The sequence below is a fragment of the Sceloporus occidentalis genome, unplaced genomic scaffold, assembly GCF_023333645.1.
Source record: "Sceloporus occidentalis isolate IW3139 unplaced genomic scaffold, rSceOcc1.0.p SCAF_63, whole genome shotgun sequence".
Classification (NCBI taxonomy): Eukaryota; Metazoa; Chordata; class Lepidosauria; order Squamata; family Phrynosomatidae; genus Sceloporus; species Sceloporus occidentalis.
In genome coordinates, this window is record NW_028317043.1 from 5,642,965 (window position 1) to 5,666,122 (window position 23,158).

The 23,158-nt window shown below is 34.7% G+C and overlaps 1 protein-coding gene across 1 annotated transcript in view; it reads right to left on the reverse strand.

Annotated features, from left to right (window-relative positions):
* The window catches only part of LOC149287228 (MAM and LDL-receptor class A domain-containing protein 1-like), a 177,922-nt gene that overhangs the window by 140,444 nt on the left and 14,320 nt on the right, over positions 1-23,158 (reverse strand). The window contains exons 6-15 of the mRNA XM_089493201.1: positions 20,676-20,767; positions 17,085-17,261; positions 14,196-14,295; positions 11,085-11,237; positions 10,596-10,701; positions 9,683-10,050; positions 7,610-8,031; positions 3,966-4,053; positions 3,056-3,232; positions 2,140-2,299 (exon numbers count right to left, since the gene is read on the reverse strand). Coding sequence (XP_089349327.1) covers positions 2,140-2,299; positions 3,056-3,232; positions 3,966-4,053; positions 7,610-8,031; positions 9,683-10,050; positions 10,596-10,701; positions 11,085-11,237; positions 14,196-14,295; positions 17,085-17,261; positions 20,676-20,767 — 1,843 coding nt within the window. The remainder of the gene's footprint in view (positions 1-2,139; positions 2,300-3,055; positions 3,233-3,965; positions 4,054-7,609; positions 8,032-9,682; positions 10,051-10,595; positions 10,702-11,084; positions 11,238-14,195; positions 14,296-17,084; positions 17,262-20,675; positions 20,768-23,158) is intronic.

Here is a 23,158-nt window from a genome sequence, read left to right on the forward strand (position 1 = left end):
TTCTGGATGCTGAAGTTAACAGTCTTAGAATCACTGGTGCTGTATTGAAGAGTCCGTGGGGTTCCTCCAAGACACCAACTACATTTCACTAACGAAGCCTAGGAACAATTGAAACTTATTTGCCTTATGTTTTGATTCTAATATTGCATGCTGAAGATGTCGTTTCAATTGTAGAGCAAAGGAAGCAAAATGTTGATGAGATACTGAGTGCAAATTCACCATAATAAATTATTGATCATGACCTGTTCTCAATACAGCTACCCTTATAGTAACTTGTGTACGGTGCCATGGAGAGAATAGATGATCTACAGAAGCTCTCAAGAAGAGGTCAAGGCCATTGCTCCTACTCTCCCAGGATGGCCCTGCTCTCACCTTTAAGGTTCAATTTAGTCTAAAAGCACTGCAACGTATACACAATGTCAGCAAGGTTACAACTGGTCTGACTTAACAATGTCAGAACAGCCCTAGGTTTTTAGCACCCTAGTCAAGCAAAACAGTAGATGTAATGTTACACCTGGTCTACCTCAAAATGTATCATATTTTGTATTTATTTTATATTTCTAGTGGCAAACAGTTTATTCCTTGGACTGTCAGTAAGTAAGGGATTTTAGCTTTACACATAGTGTACTAAATAAAGTACTGAGCTTCCATCCACACTTAATGCTACCCCACAGCTGTAGGCAAAGACAAGGCTGTGTGCCAATGACTGCCCCAGGGTTTCTAAAAAGTTCCTCCTGCATGCACTTGCTTCCTAACATATGAAAGAACCTCACGATGTACCACCTACCAACTCAGTGCCCTAGGAAGCCATGTAGTTACCATAATAGTAAGGTTTGTCCAGCTTTGATCTACTTTATAATCACTTGGGCTTACTTAGGTGCCAATGGCACAATAACTTCTGGAAACAAAGAAACTAGTTGAGAGGAAAGGGAATAGGTTAGACTCAGTGAATACTAATATTTCTCAGGGAAACATTAGGCTGGGCACAGACAGTATCAGAAACATTTATATGGGAAATTAAGCAGACAAGATCATTGTTGACATGACTGTTCCTTTAAGTTTAACTTATTTTAGTAGGTGTACAATGTGTGTTATAAAACTAAGTTCCTCACCTATCTGAATAAAGTTCTATCTCCTGTACGGACTATGTCCAGAGTGTACAAGATTATCCGATCAGGCAGGTCTTGCACCACAGAATATATAAAGTACACGCTGTTCTGAAAAATGTCTGCTGTTTATTCCGCACAATGCTTGTCTACTGGCCAAAGTGACACAGTTTGTTTTAGTAATTGCTTCATAGTTCTGAAAAGGAATTATATTAAAGCTGAAGATTATAAATCAGATTGAATCAGTACTTTATTTGCATATGCAGTTGTTGAGCCAAGAATTGAAAATGAATAGAACACTTACACCACAATATTAGAATAGAAAATAAACATTTATTTCCACTTTACTTGCTATGAGGCATGAAAATAATCAAGGCTAATGATTTGAATCAACTTCAAAATCACAACTGTCCCCTTACAATAAATTGATTTGTAATATTCTGGTTTAACAGTTTTCTTGCACATTTTGGTCCAATATGCATAGTAGCTTAATACCCTCAAGTTTTGTTCGGTCATAAATCATTGTGACATTGATTAGTGTTTCTCAAACCTTGTTCTCAAAAATAGCACCTAATAGCAAGTTTGGTTCACAATGTTGCAGTGATAACCCTATTGAGCAATAGGGCTCCCCGGCTGACTCTCAACTAATAAAAAAAAGTTAGGGAGATCATAAAATGGGTTTTGTTACAGTAAATCTTTATTTTCACATTTCCTGTATTACACATATTACATATTATATTATTATATTACATATAAACATATACTGTTTGTGTAATTGTACCCTATGGAATGCAAGAACAGGAACAGAATATACTGTGGAATATACACTGCAAATCAAAACTAAAGAGGGTGGACAAACAGGGCTTTAGAACAAAAATGTTATTATTATTATTATTATCATTATTATTATTATGTTATTAATGTTAAATGGAACCTTGTTTAAATAATAAAACTTCATCTAATAAAGTGTATGGCTTGTCATTCTCAGTGCAAAGATATCCATTTCAAATATACGTAAGATAGATGCACTTACAAAGTATGGTCTTTAAGAGGTCGGTGGCTTTCTTCTCCAGGATGGATGCTGCTTCCTTGTCCAAGTTCCCACTGGAATGCTGTATCTTTGCGATACAGCTCTTGTTTGGGTTGAAGCCATTTGCACACGCTTTGGTTTTCAAAGCTGCAGTAGCTAGATGCTTAGAGAAGAGCAAACACAAAAAACACATTTCAAATACATTTAAAAGGAACATAATATAAGAGAAAGGGAAATGCCTATAGCAATGATGATAGCATCAATACATTAAAATACTTTATACATATCTTACAGATATCTATATCTATATCCTCTACCTTTCTTGATTGCAAAGGTTTTCACTGGCTTAAAATGTACCATTTGGAATAGAGAAGACTAATGTGTATCACTCGCTAATTTACTGCAGTGAGTTTATACCTTTTTCATGGATAATTAATATAAGCTAGACGTTTTTTCCTTGAATTGGTGCTGGAACCACTCAACCATCATCTGTAGATGTTGGGTTAACAATGGATAAGGAAAGTGGTGGTAGGCCTTTCTTATTACTAAAGGAAAGGGAACAGCTTAGCAATCATAAATGATGAGGTCAGCAGATGCTTTCATATGACTGCAGAAAGAAAAGCCTTCTGTCATTGCTATAATACCATCCCCTGGTCCCCAGACAGGTTTCCCCTCATGGTTTCGGGTCCTGTGATAAGAAGGGCTTGCAGGTGCCCATTTGTCCTTCAAACAAGTGGTCTCTGCTGAGAGAGGGGGAGGTGGGATATGATGTCATATGTTAGTGTTCCTTTTCACTTAGCAATGCAGAGACCAAGAGGGGGAAAACGGTAGGTAGTGTGGAGCGCAGAGAGAGAGTCCACTGTCTACCTGGTCTTTTATTAAAATGTATGTGAAATTGCCAAGTACTATTCTTACTTACCACACTCCTCTTCATCAGAGTTATCTGGGCAGTCTGCTCTGAAATTACACACATTTGTCACTGGTATGCACTTTCCAGTTTTCCTGCAAATAAATTCCTCTGATGTACAGTTATGGTTAGGTAATGTTGGCATGGTTGAAGTTTCTACGGAAATTGGTTCCTTCGTGGGCAAAACACCTTAAAAATTAAAAGAGTACACAATATATATATAAAATAATCACAGTTCACAGACCTAGACAAGTCCTGGGCAATAATATTTTTTTTCAGGACTGTTTTCAAAGTGTGTAACATTCTAATTACTGTAGAAACTCTAATGCCTGTGTTGCAATAAAACAAAACCCAATTCCCCCCAAAATGCAAGAAACAGAGCAGCAAAGAAGGCTATTGTTAGTGTAGGGCTAGAGTAATACGCCCTAACTCCCTCTAGATTGTAAGCTCCTTTGAGCAGGGCCCTCCTTATCTGTTGTTTCTGTAAGTCGAATTGTTATGTTACATACTACGTGTTATGTCCTGTCTACCCATTGTACAGCGCTACGGAATATGATGGCACTATATAAAACAATAAATAATAATAATGCCCCCCTTACCCCATGCCAGCACTCCCATAAACCATAATATATCAGGATATAGGGCACACGAATGATGATCTGTGGATGATGATCTGTGCACATTAAATGGATTAAAGGCGAAGTCTAATGGGCAGTCAACATAGCATTTTTTTTTAAAGAAACATTACATTGATTTAATTTAATTCACTGTTGAATATTTCACTAATTTAAAACCTAATTTAATTCTGCTCGAAACAAGTTTATTTTCATCGGCCCTTCCTTTTTCAAGGGCCCTTTAAATAAGAAGTATAAAAATTCAGCACATCAGAACACATGCTAGGTGTTACCATTATATAACTTACCATTATACAGAGAACAACCTAAAAATGACAGATCGTCAATCGCAATATCTCCTGTAAAACCATCACCGATGATACCAGTGATCATTAGCTGAAAAGAAAATAAACACTTGCTCATTATACGCTCAAACATGATGAGGGCGATACTTTTGAAATCTAGCCATAGCAAACAAACCCTATTTCTTACAACATTCACTGTGCTATTAAGAAATTCAAATCACCCAGTTGTGTAAGATTTGGGAAAAAACATACACATATGATAGCATAGGCTTTTGTTTAATATCAGTCATTATAAGGATATGGCATTCTTTTTATGTCCATGGCTGTTCCCAGTAATTTCCATACAGTACAACATTAGCGTCTTCTTTTAATGACTTTTTTTCAATTCTGTATTTTTAATCAATACTGTAGCTGTTGCATTCATTTTTGTTTCTTCTTAAGGATATGAAAGTGTCCATTTAACCTTTTGATGTCATTACTGTTTTATACCATGTAAGCACTGTGCAGATAATATCGTGAAGACCGTCAATGTTTTTGGTTTTTTAAATGCATGAGGTTGAACAATAGAACTGCAGAGGTAATATTTCGATTTGAATATCTGTTTAACCAAAAAACATCCAAGAATTTGACTTCCAAATGTTCAGAATTTATTAGATTGAATAAACAAAAAGTCTATAAGGCAATTCATTGTCTTAAATAAAGAGATATCATTTTAAGGTCTTGAGTAGGTGGCACCTGGTCCCCAGCCATATCTCCAAGATGTTACCATTTAAGCCCAACAATTTTTGGAGATGTGGTGTTACAAATGGCATTTTTTTTACATATTTGGTGGCATTGTAATGTGATTAAAAACTTTTGTACTGAAGTGTACAGACAAATAGAAATTCTAGTCCATTATATACTGGATTTTTAACCAGAGGTTTACTTCTAAAATTGCTTAAAATGTCACTTAAGAAATGTATGATTGATCTTTAGCTTGAAAAAAAAAACTGGAGGTCTTCTCAAGTTTTAGCTTTAAGAACAGTCAGGGAACAAATACTGCATCAACGCAAGATGGAAAGCGGTATCGCTGGCCAAGTGAACACGATATGTGGAATGAATTGATCAAGAAATGTAGGGTAAATTCAATAGTGAAGAACCGCAAAGAACTCAAAAAGAGCTTTTTACAAGACTTGTGTACATTTTTGTTCCTCACCATTGTAATTATAAGAGGTCAACACTTTACAGTAAAAAAGTACATTTGAGAAAAATAGCTCTGTTGCAATGGTGATAATTTTATTGAATTTAGCAGCCGGGTCAATTTCCCATCAACTTTTTACAATATATTTTAGCCTTTCTTTGTAAGTGGATTTCAAAGGTAAAAATGTGTTGACCAGACCACAATCGAACAACTTGCCATGCTAGAAAACCGTGTATGTTAATGTTAAGCATCCTCGAGGGATTACCACTGCTACGAACCTCATTTCACATCTCATTTAAAAACCGAATGAGGACAAATTGCCCTACATTTCTTTAAATCTAAGAGACAGACATTCTTTGACAGGGCATTTAATGTTATAGCCTGTAATAGTAATAGTATATAGTAATCATAGCTTTGGGGAAATCACCCTCATTCGCCTGAAGTCATCAACATATAATGGATTTTCAACATTGCATTCTAAAATACTAGGAAGTGTGTTTTACTCCTACACTTGAATAGACACAGCCATAAACCTTTGAAATAGTTAAGCGACACAATCAGTACATTCACAAATCATTATAATGCACACCGTTTCAAAGAGTACAAATATTTACTATACTAAAGTGCATAGCAACACAGCGGAAGACTCGCCAAAGTCTACCCGATCATGACGAACAACGTGTTTTGGAATTGAATTGTATGCTACATGTTGCTATATTTAGAAACTTTAAAGCTCGAAACACAATTAGAAGAGCTCTGGACACCAGGGTAGTGTTTTGTTGGGAAGTGAAAGGATCTTTGTGCAGAAAGTGAATATATTAATATACAAAATGCATGAAGTAATATCAGAGCCCAATGGAAAAGTCAATGGGATTACTTTCTGCTGGTTACAGGGAGGGACGATTACTATGCTTCACACATGGGCAGCATGTGACCCTACTGCCCCATAATATATATATATATATTATTATTATTATTATTATTCAAAATACTTGTTACAGTTTTTAGTTTAAAAAAAATAATCGTTTCACACCAAGGTGCTTTTTGTAACTGCATTCTGGTAATACAACCTTTTCTTGGAAATGTAATGTCGGATATAAGAACCATTTGGCACATCTAGTGCTGTAAAGACCCAGGCCTTAATTTGTCCTTAGCCTTGTCTTAGATTTAAGATATATGTCTAGTTGGCCATCACTGGCATAACATGTCTGGCATACATGCTTTGTTCAGTGATGCCTATATGCAGGCATAGATAGCTATACAAATCTATCCTAACATAGTCATGAGGTATAAGCCCCTACAACTGGACGTACACAAACCTTTCCTTATAAGAAAAAAAAGCTCCAGCTGGTAGGTCAAGACCAATGAAACAGAAATCAAAGACACTTAATATAGACCTCACTGAGCCACTATAAAAAAATCTACCTCTAATGTAGACAACACAGAGTACCTGAATTTTTTAATAACATAATTTAATCATCACTTATTGAGATGTGCTCCTCTCTGTTTGCCTCACAGAAATATCAATAAAAATAGTATTGATGCCAACTATACAATATATATATATATATATATATATATATATATATATACACAAGTTCCAGGTGCACTTCACTTCAAAGGAAAAAAAGGGAATGTTGCATGTTTCATAGGGGTTTGATACATTGCACATACTTAAATTTGTTCCTTCTAATATTTCCACAAACAGGCACAAAATAGGTAGTTAGAAAACATTTTCCACCGCAACTATCAATACGTTGTTGCAATTAAAAACAGGGGACAATCTCTCTATGTGTGTTGGCGCTGCATGCTGTTACTGCACGTATGGCCTAATAATGGTTAAGAAAAGGCTATTTTTATCTAAGTATTTCCACGGTAGATCATTTAATCACATTATTGGAATGTTTCTCAATGATTTACCTTTAATATTATTTGACATGTACTATATAATGAAAAGACATACATTTAAAAGTGTGGATTATGATTTTTTTTTACCTAGAAAGTGTGTAACATTTAATGGCAAATGGAAAATTCAATTCACCTATATTAATATACAAGGGAAAGGGTCAAACTGCTAGAGTGAGACTGACTTTATATATAATAAGAGAGACATGTATGTATATATATATATCTATATATAATATTAAATATATATATAGCAATGCAGAGAAAGAACCACACACATTTCAATGTTATATGTCTGTAATTTACAGGGGTGAAGAATACAGAATTAGAATGTGGTTTCTATAATGCTAGTCCTAATAATAGGCTAAAATATACCAATTAATCCAGACAGCCTACTATTGTAAGAGTACTAAACTGGCCCTTTGCAAATCTAGTATTATGCAAAAAAAATTACAATATATATTAAACACAAATGCATACAAATGAACACCAAAAGCATGCACATACAATGATATAACTTGTTAATTTAATTATTCATACAATAAACATTTATGGAGTATACCTGAAACGGTTGGGAACTATTAATATGAAGATTCTTTTTCAGCCATCTGTTTCCTTTGTTCCCAAATACTTGCCACAATAATTGGCCCCTAGTGTTCTTCATCGTCCTCTTGTATATTGCCAAGGAATAAATGTGCCTTCCATACATGTGATAGAACAATCTGAAAGTACAGGTTTTATTTCCGTGGTTCACTGTGGCATCTATCGTTGGACTCAGTAAGACCGCTTGATTTTTGTATACTTGAGGCTCCGAAGACTCAATATAAAGGTAATGGCCTTTTGCTGTGCCAAAGGTATGATCTTTCATGGGTCCGGTATCAAGTGTTGGAGTTGAACCTTGATTTATGGTCCAGTCAAAATCATCTTCAAAATCTTGTACCCAGTTACAAAGCCCATGTTCAAAATTACACTGTAATTCAGATGCTGAAAGTAAAAGATTAACAGATAACAGCCTTTGGAATCTATTAGTACTGATGCAAAATTGTAGGAACCAATTGAATTGATAAATAATTATTATTTAAACTTTTATAGCTAATAAAGTTTCATGTGAAAGTATGAGTGTATGGGTCAAACGGAGTCTCCCAGATTTTGCCACCCATTTGGGTTTAGGGGTTCCCAGAATGTAAATTTACCACTGCAGTGTTCTAATACTCAATGGAAGGCCAATTGGGCTTACAGTCTAGGATCTAAGCAGACCCAGCAACAAATATTCTTTGTAGAAAACCCAAGAAGCAGGGTTTATGCTACAATACCCAGAGCAAATACCCAGAACAGATGCCGCAAACAAACAATAACCTTCTGTGACTCCTGGACTCGTGTTGGGTTACAAAAGTATGGTGAAAGGAGTATGAATTCTCTACTCAATGCTTAAGGGTATTGTATATGTGTGTATATCTCTTGCATATATAACGTACAAAGACTGGTCTAGAGCTTTTACTTGTAAACCAGAAAAAAATCTTAATAAGTGTTTACAAAAGACTACAAATAATATTTCAATGAGAAATATACAATCAATAAGTTTTATTAGTCAACAAATCCACCATCCCTCACCTATAGCTAATTTAATCTATGAATGTAAGAAATAAACCTTGCAAAAAGGAACTAAATATTCACTTTGCATTCTGTATGTGTTTTAATTAATTCAGCATAATTAACCATCACAGTAGGAGGCTAATTTCAGTTCACGCATTTTCCATTCAATTCCTTATATCATGTGGTCTAAATTCAAGAGGACAAAAACATAATTCTAAAAATGTTTCTACGGTTAATAAGAAATGTGCATTAGTGATGCCCCTGGATAAGGTGATGCTGTTTTAAAGAAGAGTTGGTGCTTCTACTTAAAGGGACAACCTACTACAAGAAGCTACTAGAAGAATACACAATAAAGTATTATGTGATTAGCACTAACTTTCTGTTAGTATGGATTCTTCGAAAAAATCAATAAAGCACTTGAATGACACACAAGTTCTAGCCATGCTGCAAAATCTTCCTTGTTCCTTCTTCTGAACTTTCTTGCCATTTATTGGCTGCTTAACCTGTCCATTAAGTACTTTTAATGAAATCAGTGGGTATATATCCTGTAACTGACTGACAGCTTAAGCAGCCAATCACTAGCAGGAAAGTGATCCCTTTGAAATCAACAGGGAGACATTATACTTGCACACTAGAGCCTAAACCAACCACCGGTTGGCCCAGCTACTGATTGTTGATTAATTCAGGCATCTTTTGAACGGGTGGGTGGGCAGACGAGCAAGAACTTCAGGACGGGAAATTAAATGTACCTATTGTAATACTTATGAAGGCGGCAGTTCCTCTCTAAAAACATGTCTGGGACTTGTGAAAAAACAACTAAAATAGCTGGTCGCCTAAATCTGTCAAATCATAGCAACCTGGGGGTAATTGCATCTAACCCCCCTTGCCAACCTCTTTGTCCTCTGACTTTCATAGAAACATTTGTAAACCAGGGAAATTCACAAATCTGAAGGACGCTGATATTATAGAACACATTTGAAGGTGATGCATGGAATTTACGTTAATGTAAATGAAAATGAGAATGTGAAATTAAAGTACTTACAGCAATTGACCTCATCAGATCCATCTCCACAATCATCAATAAGATCACATACCAATAAATTGCTAATGCAAGCCTTGGTGTGTTTACACCAGAAAAGGTCAGGTCCTTCACAGTTTGTCACCGGAGGAGGGAGAGAACAGTTTTCAAATGTAATATCATCAATCGCTGACACTCCATTGTAATATTCTAGATTAATTTTATTCAGTGATAACTGGAAGGGTTTAGATAGACGGTCAAGCTGAATGAATGCTTTAAACCATTGATTTCCCTGATCGTAGTATGTCCTCCATAACACTGTAGGCATTAACTCGCTATCAACATGCAATTGCATTTCCGCTGTACCAACAGACAGCCCATAATTGTAATACCTGGAAAGAAATTGAACTTTAGTAACTCTTTGTATTGTTAGTATTTTGTTTCATTTTAACATATCTGCATACACTTTCTGGAATTAACATTGTCGACAGAAAAAAAAAATGTACATTTTTTTTAAATACATTACCAAAAATCAAGATTTTGACAAGTGAATACACGGCATGGGTGTGCATGACACTACCAGTGTTTTTTTTAAGTAAAAAGCTTACATTGAAGCACAGCTTATAACCTGTGACGGTGTCACTTTGTCTGTGTTGTGTTAACATTGTATTGTACTACTGTGCTGCTCATGTACAGTTCATGACACATCTTCCACCACCCTCCATATTATGCCATCACCCCACAACACTCATAAAGAAATAATAATAATTACCCAATATAGATCCCAAGCAGACCTATTAGCTTGGTTTTAGATGTAACCTTCCAAACCTAATCATTTACAATTCAGGGGTTTGTTTCTAACGACCTCAACGTCATTATAAAAAAAGCCTCAAGATATCTTCTCCCAGAAAAATAAATCTAAAGAAAATAACCTTACCAGAAGGTCACTGTACAGCCTGATGCTGCCTGGCTGAATCTGGGGCTTCTTAATTCTGCAACTGGTGAATTCAAGCTTGTTTCTTTCCGAAGGAACATAAAATGACCTAAAATGAATTGATAACATAAAATATACATATTGTAAAAATACTACATCCAACAGATGGCCTGTCTTTGAAGACGGACTCAGTAAATATTCACACCATCATAAATGTTGTATGCTGTTTATCTAGTGGTTTACTTTGATGGCAACTAAAAGGCAAAAAAATAAATAATATACAGATTTCAGATTGACACAGAATAGTAAAAAGTATTCATGTTCTATGCAATAAACTGAAGAAACTTCTACTAAAAATTGATATTGATACAAAAAGGATACTGCATTTTTGTCTTATGCATAATATAAAACAATGCAATAATAACGTCACAATCCTATTTATAAATCAGATATTCATTTTATATATATGACTGTTACACAAATCTGTTTTACCTTCTGGTTTGTTTGACGTATGATCGTGTGGAGGGGCTTGCTTCTGGTAATCACTAGACAGGGTGCTTCTTGAACCTCGTATCCAGTCAAATGAATTGTCGTGGAATCTTTCATACCAGCCACATGTATCGCTTTCAAAGTCACATTTGGCAGCTGGAAATGGCATAAACATATACATTTTCCTTTATTAGTTTTTGTCAACGTGCTGGCCTACTTAATGCTGTACAATGTAAAAGGTAACACATTTTATATTGTATTTTCTGAGAGGGTATGATGCAAAAGGCATTACTATAGATGGTGAGCCTCTAAAGGCCTGGTTGACTTGAGAACACCAGACCTTTTTATCTCTTCTCTATACACATGCAATATTCCATAATGAAGTCACTGCGTAAAGGCAACTTTTTTATTGAGAAAGCCTTACTTGAATAAATACAGAATACCTCATAAACTAAATAAAGAATAAATGTCCCAATGTGAAATAAGGTTATCAAGCGGCCAGGGGTTATAATATTTCCATGACCCTTTAAAAAAATAGATATTACAAAAATTGGAAAGTTATTATTCATTACTACTTGTACTTATGCCTATTCTGTCTATAGACATATGCATTAAGCAGCAGGTGCACCAAAATGCCCAATGAACTTCAATTCAAACTCAGTTTTGAACACACAGAAATGTTGTATCTGGTAATCAGACATTAACATCAGAAACTAAGAGCTAATTTATTTTGTTTCACACTTTTACCAAACCATATGTTGTTTTGCAGACTTGTAGATTAGACCAAAATATCCACTTTGCTGACAAAGTGCTCTCCAGCCACTTTTTAGAAAAAAAAACATTTAGCGTACCAGCTAATGCAAAAAATGAACGATTAATTAATGATAAAAAATGATAATAGTCATGATGTCATGGCTACTGTCACATAAAGGAAAGGATGTCCCTTACCTATGGATCTTACAGTCTTAGGTGAAATATCTAATCTGCCTCTAGATGTCTCAGTTAACATAAAGAAGACAGTGCTATGGAATATGATGGCGCTATATAAAACAATAAAAAAAAATAATAATAAAACTACTGATTTTGTAAAAGGAAAATTGTTCAGTGGCATACTTGGTAACCGAAAAAGTTAAAATTTAGTTATCAATGAGTGTATTTATGTTAGAAAAGTTAAAATATGTTGCCAAAGTGGCTAGACTAGCACATCAATTAAATTCCCTTTTCTCCCCAAACTCTTACAAAAGCTGTCCAATAAAAAAGCTGCCAATAAAAAAGGGACAGTAAATAAATTAATAGAGAGGACCGATCAAACCCATCAAAGTGTGATATACACTTACGGTAAGTTTCCAATACACACATGTTGCATGGTTGTATTCAGTATGATATTTAGGAAACATGACATTAATTTAATAATGTTCTTAAATCAAGTATATCAAATAGCCACTACCAAAAGTAGTTTTAAGTAAATGTGGTTTTGTAATTCTCGAGCAGCTTGGATCTGTGTGAAATGTGCCCTTACCTGCTTTTAATCATGATGAAAATAAACTTAAATACCTAGCACATAGTTAAAATGATGTTGCCACATAATGTAAGAAAAATGGTTAACATGGCTAGCAGGATTTGAATTAATCTAGGTCAGTCCACACCAGAGAAAAATGTTATCCAAGGTCAGCTCTTACAGAGCTGGGTATTTTAATTGGATATGTCTCACTGGAGTAAGAACCAAAGCTGGAATACAATGATTTCATACAGGTATCAACGGGACCATCAAAATCCAGAACATGCTGATATACTATTTAGCATGCATTTGTCATGACTCATTTGTAATTCTGAATAATGTGTTAAAAGTAAACAGAAAGTAACTTACAGCATAAGGATTCATCAGAACCATTAGAACAATCCAGAGTGAAATCACAAAATTTTCTCCAAGGCAAACAGTTGCCATCTCCACAGGGCACATACCCTGCTGGACAATTGAAAGATAAAGGTTCATTTGGCTGATCTGTGGAATAAAACAATATTATTGCATCAAATCAAAATTAGGTATTTGCAAAATCATATGCCTTGCTACCGGGAGGCATAGACCCAATTTAAAATAATAAACAAAAAAAGGAAAAATAAATATATATATATATATATATATATATATATATACATATATAACTATTTAATGGTCTTTTAACTATGTAAATGAATGTTATATTTATTATAAATCATTGATACATTGGAATCATTTGGGCATGTTAATTCACTAAGATTTGAGATGGGTCAAGTTGCCATCAAGTTACCTTCAAGTTGCTGCTACATTCAACTTGACTGAAGTTGAGTAGTGCTTGTTTTGAGCCATTTGTGTCCATTAATCAACTCTATTCTCACATTAGATAGCCTTTAAAGTTTAATGGAGTTCTGTGTCAACTTGCCCCCATCCAAGATCATCTGATTTGGTCCAGTTGAAGCCCCTTTTCAACTTGACTTTTACAAGTAAATTAACACACGTCACATTTCTATGAACAAATGACTAATAAATAAATATAAATTGGTAGACTTTAATTGCTGTCGTGTAGGTTTGGAGTTCACCTCAATAGATCAGTTACCCAGCAAACTCAAGACTCTGCCTGAGATAAATTGTAAAGGTTTATTCTTGAAGACTAGATGTGTTCATTGGTAATATGCCACCTTAACAAAAGGACAACTTGTCTTCAGGGTGGTGTCCAATTTAAACTTTCTGGAGGAAAGTGAAAATTATTCTAAAGCCTTTCAAAGACTCTCTATGGTGGTTACAGCGACTATATATTGACCCGCTCTCTCTACGCTAATCCCAGATTCACTTGTTTTCCAAAGAGACCTTAGTTTTTCCAATTCAATAAAGTCATAGCTCTGAAATTCAATTCACGGAAAGTTATTGTGATCTTTGTATGTGGTTGGATATTTTTCACAGATAAATTTTGCTTAATTTTTGTTGAATAAATCTTGACAGTATAATATGTAATGTGTTGCTATTTATTTGAGGTTGTATTTACCTAATTTTTAGACCTGCTAAGGAATAGATGATTGTTAATATGTCTTGAAATTCAAAGAGGGTGTACTTTCTTGTATATATACACGTTATGTTACCTGAATTTGAGTTATTTGCAATGAAGCACTCTGGAGATAGACTGATATCATCAACAGCAACAGTGGAATTAGCTGAATAAATTGAAGCTTCCATAATAATCTGAAATTGTAAACCAAAAAATTTACATGGCACTAATTTCATTGAAGAGAGCCATGTTAGTCATCTGGTACAAGTGAAAAAATAAGTGTTGCAGTATATAGTAATACATTATATTGGACAAACAATGTGTAGGGCAAGCTGTCAAAAAAAAAAGGCAGCAGGGAGACCCCCCAGGCAGAGTTTCACCATCAGAAGTTAAAGGTCCGTCCGAGCGACTCGAATATTTCCCCACGAAGATGAAAACGAAGATGAAAACGAAGATTTGGCCAGCGCCCAAGTCTAGTTAAAACTTGGCCAGCTTATTAGTTATTAAACATATAGTATGTACAGATGTAGTTGTCAGGTCTATCCACCAAGAGAGTAAATGCAAATTAAAAGGTCAACTTGCATATTAACTACCACCAACTCGCATGTGCACTCAAATTCAGTTGAGTTGATCCAATTGGTTACATGCATGGGCACGTAACAAAAGTCAAGTCTGGTCAGTAGAGTTAACTGTGATCACTCAGTGCAAACGTCATTAGCTATAACGCATTTCTTTTAGTTTTGTGGAAAATGTACATTCTTTAATGTTTTTTTATGTTTGTGTTTCTTATGCCATCCCTAATTTGTCCAAAGTAAAGCCTTTAAAGACAGGTCTACATTTTTCTCCAGGCACACAAATGTTCACAGACATCTGTATTATTTCCTACAAATGGGGTCAAAGCCCCAGCAAAATATATACTTCCAGAGCTAAATATACATCCAGATGAGCCTTTAGCAGCAAATAATACCTCCACCTGGCTGCTGTGGAGGTAATTGGCATTACAATTCTGAATTCCCATATTGGTGATGACATTTTAATTTACAGCTACAGGAACTCAGTTCCTTTAGGTAATTCATTGTAGGGTTTCCAGAGATGTGACCACATTTCCACCCACATCCAGTGGCTTGCGCATGATCTGCTATATGCAAAGCAATGTTGTTCTTGGAACTGAATTAGTAGCTGGTGGCCGAAATCAAGAATTAAAACTTGAATTGGAGACACCAGGGTCAGTAGATTTTTTAAATATGTTCTAAAAAAAGTTTTTATATCTTCTAAAAAATGTATATTTCTTAACATATGGCACTCAGGTCACATAAAAACATCTTATATTTTTGACTGGGGACCCTGGGGCAATTGTCCCATTGGTAGTTCACCCCTGGGATTTCACCTTCCATATGGTGAATTTTAAACAAAATATCTAAAAACAAAAATTTACCAATTGACATAAGGAGGTAATGAAGCCTACCAAAAATAAGTATATTCTAACATCCTAAAACATATAATTTTAAATCATAAAACTGTACGCGAATAGGTAGAAATAAACGTGAGTAAATCTGACTTCATTCAGTATTTACATATTACTAGCACGTACCCTTAAACATTATAAAATTCCATTTCACTCAAGTTATGACCCTTATTTCTTAATGTGCTCTGTCTAGGTGAAGAACATTTTTAGACAGATTTTTGACACTATTCAGGATATGTATTAATTTAATAGCTTAATCTTCACCAAACAATCTTTGGAAACTGCATAAAGATCATCGATCAATTTTGGCATGATGTAATATTTGGCAAGAAATATTTTTTTAATATAAATATATTTGAAAAGTGTCTATTTTAATGGTAAAAGTTATATAGAAATATATAATAAATATATTTGACAAATGTCAGTTTTAGTTACAGAACAAGCCATTGCATAATTCTTCTTAATTAAATGTATTTTAACATGACACAAAGGGGGGGGATTAGTACCTGCAGACTGCAGACAATGACAGACTGCATTTTAAATCAGAGCATAAACTAATCAGAAATATGCACAGGATTCCGTCAAACTTCTGCACCCTTAATATTTCCTGTTTACTCCCAGTAGGCACCGATTGTAAAAAAAATGTTCTTAATTCTTGGCTTATTGAATAAATAAATAAATATATATATATATATATATATATATATATATATATATATATATATATATATATATATATATATATATATATATATTAACACATGCTCTATTTTGATCAATTTGGTTCTTATTTTAAAAGTTTGATTTCATATACATATTTTATATAAACTTTTTATTTCTGATTGGAAGTCCTGCCTTCACATGCCTTAGATGATGAATTTTACTTATTTAACAAAGACAAAAGGCCAGAAAACGGTATTTACTAGATCAGCTTATATAATAGTTAGCTCAGCTTGTAAACCCTACCAAGAACGGTTGTGCACCCCATGGCAAGAAGCACTGCCTGGTCTGACGCACAAAACTTTGCTTCCCATGTTTTCTCCCCAACATGCCTTAGGATTGAACCCTTTCAATAATACATGCCAATGACACACTAGCCTGCTGACCAGGGTAACTTGCCATCAAGTAGAGGGGCAGAGCAAAGGGTGCATATAAAGAGGGATTTTTTAGATTGTTTGAATAAAGCTCAGTTATTTAAACAGAATATTTGGGCGGTTGTTCCTTTTATAGGATTGCAGGAAAAAAAAGCTTATCTGACATATGAAGTTCCTAAGGAATAAAGTCCATGTTCATAGTTGCCTTGCTCAATAATACATTATCACAGAGACTAATAATAAGCCAGAGGCGTCACCTTCACTGCCCTCTCTAGTCATGTATCTACCATTGCATTACATAGCTGACTTAGTATGGTCCACCCCACAGCCTCTGTCCTGTGTCAAATGACCTCCTAGCTAAAAAAGTGGGGGAGCATTATACATTATACATTATGCATTCAACCCAATGAAATAAAAAGCGTACCTGGGCCTGGTCCGTTATATCTAGTGAATCTGTATTGAGCTGAATAGTTGCCTTTCTCCAATGGTTATCAGATGGACCTGTTATTTCTTTTAGCAGCAGTAACGAAGACCCCTTATTAACAAGTCTTTTAAAAATTGATAACCTGGAAGCATCCTGTAGGTAGTACCAAAGCTGGATCTGTAGAGTGATAAATAAAAGAATAAGTGCTGCCACTTACATAAAAATATAACAAAATATCATGGATTAATAAAAACTGGATTACACCTAATTACAAACTGTGGTTTAATTGCACACACCAGGATATTTTAGATGAGTTATTGTCAGTAATGGAAGGTTATAGATTATTATCATTTATGATAACCATTCATAATATGAAGTGCCACAGAGGGAACTTAGACAAACCTTTATTGGGATATCAACATATTCAAGATATTCATAAAGTCATGCAATGGATGAAGCCAAAATGTTTTGTTTTTTAGGAAAATATTTTTTACGTTTTTCAGTAGCTCAATCTTTCTTTTTTTTGGAACACAAATTAATCGACCAAAGTATCTCAACATATTTATGGAAGCTACTGTGGAAGAAGAGGCTTATTCACAAGCAAGGCCCTTAATTAAAGTTTAAAATGGGATTGTGTTGGTTAATCCTTAATTTGAAAATGGAAGAACCGTTGGACTTGTTCTATTCTATTGTGCGGTATTGTGTAGTAGTTGTGAAGCCCCACAAAAAATATGATTATTTGGTTACATCCATTATTTTGGAATTGTGCGTCAAATGCCGTATTGATATTTTTTTTATATAGACGTGTACATTTTTAGTTGAAGTTGAACTTGAAAAAGTTCAGAACAATGTGAACAAATGCAGGTAGTCTACCATCAATATACATTTTTATGTGAAAGGAAATGCATCTTTAGAATGTTAATCAGTTATGTAACAGTAAGGCAATGACAGCTTGTCTTCCTGTGAAATCAGTCATCTTGAAAAAGTCACTTTAATAAGATGCCATCCTACAGTATATGAATGATTAATATTAATATAAATTGGTATAGAACAGGCTCTGGAATTCTTGTGAATATGGATTTTTTTTTTATTCTTAATTCACCCTCTATGTCCTTTCGTGGTTGTTTAAAATAAGTTAAAGAATGGTTGACTTAGCGGTTACGTAATCTAAATGTTATGCCTCGCGAGGTGAGCACGGAAATAAAATACTTAATTATATTCATGTGAGGCCACATAAGCTCGAAAGAGAATATGCAGAAGAATATTAAACGAGTCGTGAGCGGAATAGGTACAGAGCATTTAACCAAAAAATGAAAGGTAAATATGTATTTTTCTTTCTAGTTTTACAGTGACCTTTAGCTGTGCAGTGTAGTTGTAGACTTTGAAAGACAAGAGTGCTGAACGGAACTGAGGAGATACCAGAAACCTGTGCTGTTTGGGGTCTTGACACATAGTATGCCAAATCTGAATTTCATTAAAATCATCTGCATGTATCTGTTGATGCACCTCATCCATCACTGGACAAGACCTGATAAATATGGACCAATGTTTCAAATTAATTATACATTACAAATTCGTTGACACATTTCTACAAATAAGAGATAGTAATACAGGGTGCAATCTAGGTGCTGGGCAAGTCCTATGTGTGCAATGTGGATGTTGGACAAGTCCCATATGTGCAGTATGGGAGCAAGGGCTGGCCTTTGTGGTGTGTGACCTGTGATCTTTGCCTGCAATGTAGGCACCGTCAATGCAGGCATGGAGGTCATGTGTTTGATGAGCGGTATACAAGGGACAGAGCCAATGGGACAGCAAAATTAGGATTTGCCTAGGGTTGCAAAAGTCCTTGTACCAGCCCTGCCTTTAATATATGGATTGTAAGATGCCCTGCATAGGTTGTTTGCAGCATATAAATAAAAGATAATAATAAAAGTTATGTTATAACCCAGTAGATGATTTCATAAAATATATTCTCTCGTTCTACTTCTTTAAGCTCAAAAAATAAACAGTGGAGGATTTACATTTTACATTAACTTTATCATTGTTATCTGACTTGCCTTGAAGATAAAAGCTGCTATAAAAGTATTTAATTGCCAAATAAAAAATACAAGTGTTTACAATATGATTGAATATGGCTGAACACAGTTTTATTACATCCTTTCAATATTTTTTCAGCTAAACTTAAAATCTTACTGACTTAGCCCATAGTACAAATTTTTTCATGTGATAAAAATGAACCATCCTTCAAATTCAGATGCCTTCCATGTATGTTAGAACTAACCAAGCTTTCAACTTTTTGTCTGTCCTGACCTTCATTTCTTTGACATTGTTCTTCCTCTTCCCTTCTGTTTTGAATTCAAAGCAGATCAGCTCTGTCTTTCTGTTGACAGACACCAGGAACTAACCACCCCAAGCTCTCAAAACTTATACTTCGTCCACACACCACTAAAGGCCCATGAAAATCCAAGGCATTCATTTTTACAACAGTATTAATCTGCAGAGTTGATTATTGTAAAGGACCTTGCCTTTATGGTCATGCTGGAACAGTAAGATCTTCTCCAAACTGAACAGTAAGGTCTTCTCCAAACTGATGACACACAGTTGTAAGTACCACATTGTCCAAAATGTTTTTATATGCTGTATCATTAACATTATCCCTCCTCCACAAAACTTTAGAGTAGGCACTATGTATTCTGGTAGGTAGCATTCTCCTTGGATCCCCTAAACTCAGATTAAGTACAATTATTAGTAATAGTTATTTTCAATGATTGGCTCGGACAATTAATGGCTCGGACAATTGCTTTCACGGCTCTTGTATTTGTGTAAATTAATACATTCCAGGGAGTAGAAAATACTTTCAGTGTAACTATGAATGGCAGATTTAAGTGAATTCTACATTCCAGGAGGAAAATACATTATAGAAGGTCCCTGCATCAGTCAGAACTTGTTTTCTCTTTCGGTTCTGATTTTGATTGTAATGAGAAAAGGAAGCAGTGGGCGTCAGGAAATAACACAGGGAAAGATTGGCAAAGCATCTGAGTATATGAAACCCCTTTATTCAAAATGAATAATTTACAATAGCCATTCAACAATCACAAATGTCATGAAAGTATAAGGAAAACCCCACTGTTTATTCAAATTGTTATGTCCTTCCATGCTTCTGCTCCCAGTCGGGGAATCTCGGCTGATGGATTATGTTTGTTTTCATACCGTGAAGGACTATGCTGTGCATGAATGTATACAGAGTGGAATTATGGTAGACAAAGCTGCACGCAAATCCCCACACCGTGCATTTACTTTTTTACTTTTAATTATTTTTGATATCTGAGCAATATTCATTTTTGTCTATATACTGCAAAGTAATTTCACCTCTTTTATCACTTTATTTTCCATCATCCTTTAAGAGTAACATAACTCCTATTTGTTAGCGTGGTTTGTACTATTTATGGGACCCTGACAATACCAAGCCAATGACATTCCATCCTGGCTAAAGCCAGTGACAGATGTATGGGTATCCGGTTGGCTTAGAGTGATGTCCACCCAGTCCGTGATTGAAGGCTATCTGTCAAAATAGTTAACGAATCTACATACCTGGCAAAGAGGCTTTACAAAAAAAGAACTTCCAAGCCTTGAGGAGTATTTTTTATCTTGCCCCAAATGTCCACTAACATAAATAAAATTTCCTAGAAAAGAAAACATACATTTATTAACACACATTTCAGACAAATGTTCTGTTGATTAAATTTATAAGCTTCAAACCAAGTCCTCATCATATCCTAAACAGTGCAAGTTTTCAGCTTCCACGTGCGATCAGGTTAAACGCTTTATGAGAATCACTATTGTTGCACTGCATTGTTGGATGAGCTTTAATCTAAAATCGCACTTGTTATAAAATATATCCACTCGTACAATAATTGGTTATTAAGAAAATAACTTTTGCACCTGGTGAAGATGCAAATGACTGTGTGTTTCTACCAGGGTTTCTACAAGGGTCTTCATGACTGAGCTACATGACTGTTGCACTAGCTCATGGCTGTAAGTGTATTATATGAGTCAATGTATGTATGGCATAATTGTGTTTATTATCAAACAGAAGTATAGTGGTTGGAGGAGCAAAATCAAGAAACTAATGGGTGGATGGGTAAGAACACCAGTTTTTTCCTTTGGATTAAAAGTGGAGCTGTTCTCTACCTACAGCCTATACAATTTTACCTCTTCATTGGTGAATTATTATTTTTAATCCCGTTTGGTTATAGCCTTGCCCTTGCCGTATTGCAATACAAAAAAAAACATGCAGAAAACAGCCCTGCTCTAGCATTGGAAGACTGGATACTTTTTACATAGATCTCACCACGTTTTATGTATTTATGGTACATCAACTCCTACGTCATCCGTCATATATTCACACACAAAGATAATATGAATTGATTTAACATCATAGACCAATTTACTAATTTAAGGACAAATTCCAAAGATAAATGTTACCTTTTTTGAAAGAATCAGTTCTATTATTTCATCAATACCACAAAAACAATATCCTCTAGCATTTACACCCTCATCATACAACTGCTCTCCATAGCATCATTTTGTGTTAGTAACTTAAAGGGAAAATCAAAAAGCTTTTTAGAATGTAAATTTTACACTGATATTTATAGTATTTCAGGTCACAAAATGAAGCTGAAAGGTGGACATGCAACTAGTGTATATAGCAGCTGAATGAAAAAAATAATTCTCTCCAAAATGGGAAAGATTTATGCCAAATTCTTTTGGAATGGAGGGGGGGGGGAGAACAACGTTGTGAGCAGTTAATATTGGGAAAAACCGCAGTGATGTCAAACGGAGATTAAAACTGATGTCGTAAAAACCTACTGTGTGCTCTGGATTAATTTATTTTATTGGTTTTTTATTTCAACACAAAGGAAGCGAGAAAACATATGAACGAATAAGCAAGTTCCTACATTTTGCTTTTGTATAATACATGCCAAATTTAAATTATTTATGTAAGATGCATTTTATTTTAGAGATAACGTGAAGCTAACCACATTTTTTAGATCCTTATACAGGCCACCAGCACAAGGTCCATCGCCTAGAGAGTATTAAATTAGTTTATTAAAATGTCCTACAGCATAATCAAATTCATGAAAAAACAAATACAACGATCAATAAAATTAACATATATTAAGTTGGTTCTGATTTTTATTTTATTTATAGCCAGGATATGTTGCTAAGTAGTCCTAAGATTCTTTATTTCAGCGTTTATTTTTAACTATTTTATTATTTATAGGTACTTGCTTTTTACCAACTTATTCTCGTTCCGTCTCGCAAAATCATACCAGCAATCCCCCAAGGTCATAAATAAATTAAATAATTCTATGATAGGAAGAGACTGTATTTTGTTATGTCAGACTTTCTGGTGCACATTTAAAGCATAAAAGTCATGTTACGACTTGACTTAAATTTTATCACAGCCATAATTATTGTGCACCAGATTTAGTAATTTGTTTTCTGCCATTGGACTTTATCTAAAATACAAATATATATATATTTACTGTATATATCTATATCTAGCTATAGATAGATAGATAGATAGATAGATAGATAGATAGATAGATAGATATCTGTATCTATAGATATATATAAATAGAAGAAAATAAGAAATTCGAAGAGAAGTACACTGCACTGGGTAATTTGACCAGTTATTAATCTAGCTGATTTAAGTAGGGAATGGACAAAATAAATTAGTTTTCTAAATGGTGAATGGGATAAAACAAATGGTACTACTGACCCTCAACTGCTTCTAGGTTCCACATTGCAATTTAATTCACATAGAACTGGTATTGTAGTGAGATTGAGGTAGATAAGTGGAAATGCCTCCCAGCAGAAGTAGAGGTTAATACAGTGAGGAATTTAAACATACATGGGATAGGCATATGGCTATTCTGAATGTAAGATGAGATCAAGGACCCATTGAGGTCTTTACATCAGGAAACATGGGCAGACGAGATGGGCCGAATGGTTCTTATCTGCACCAAGTTCCATGTTTCTATTCTATGATCCATTGCACCTTTCTTTTG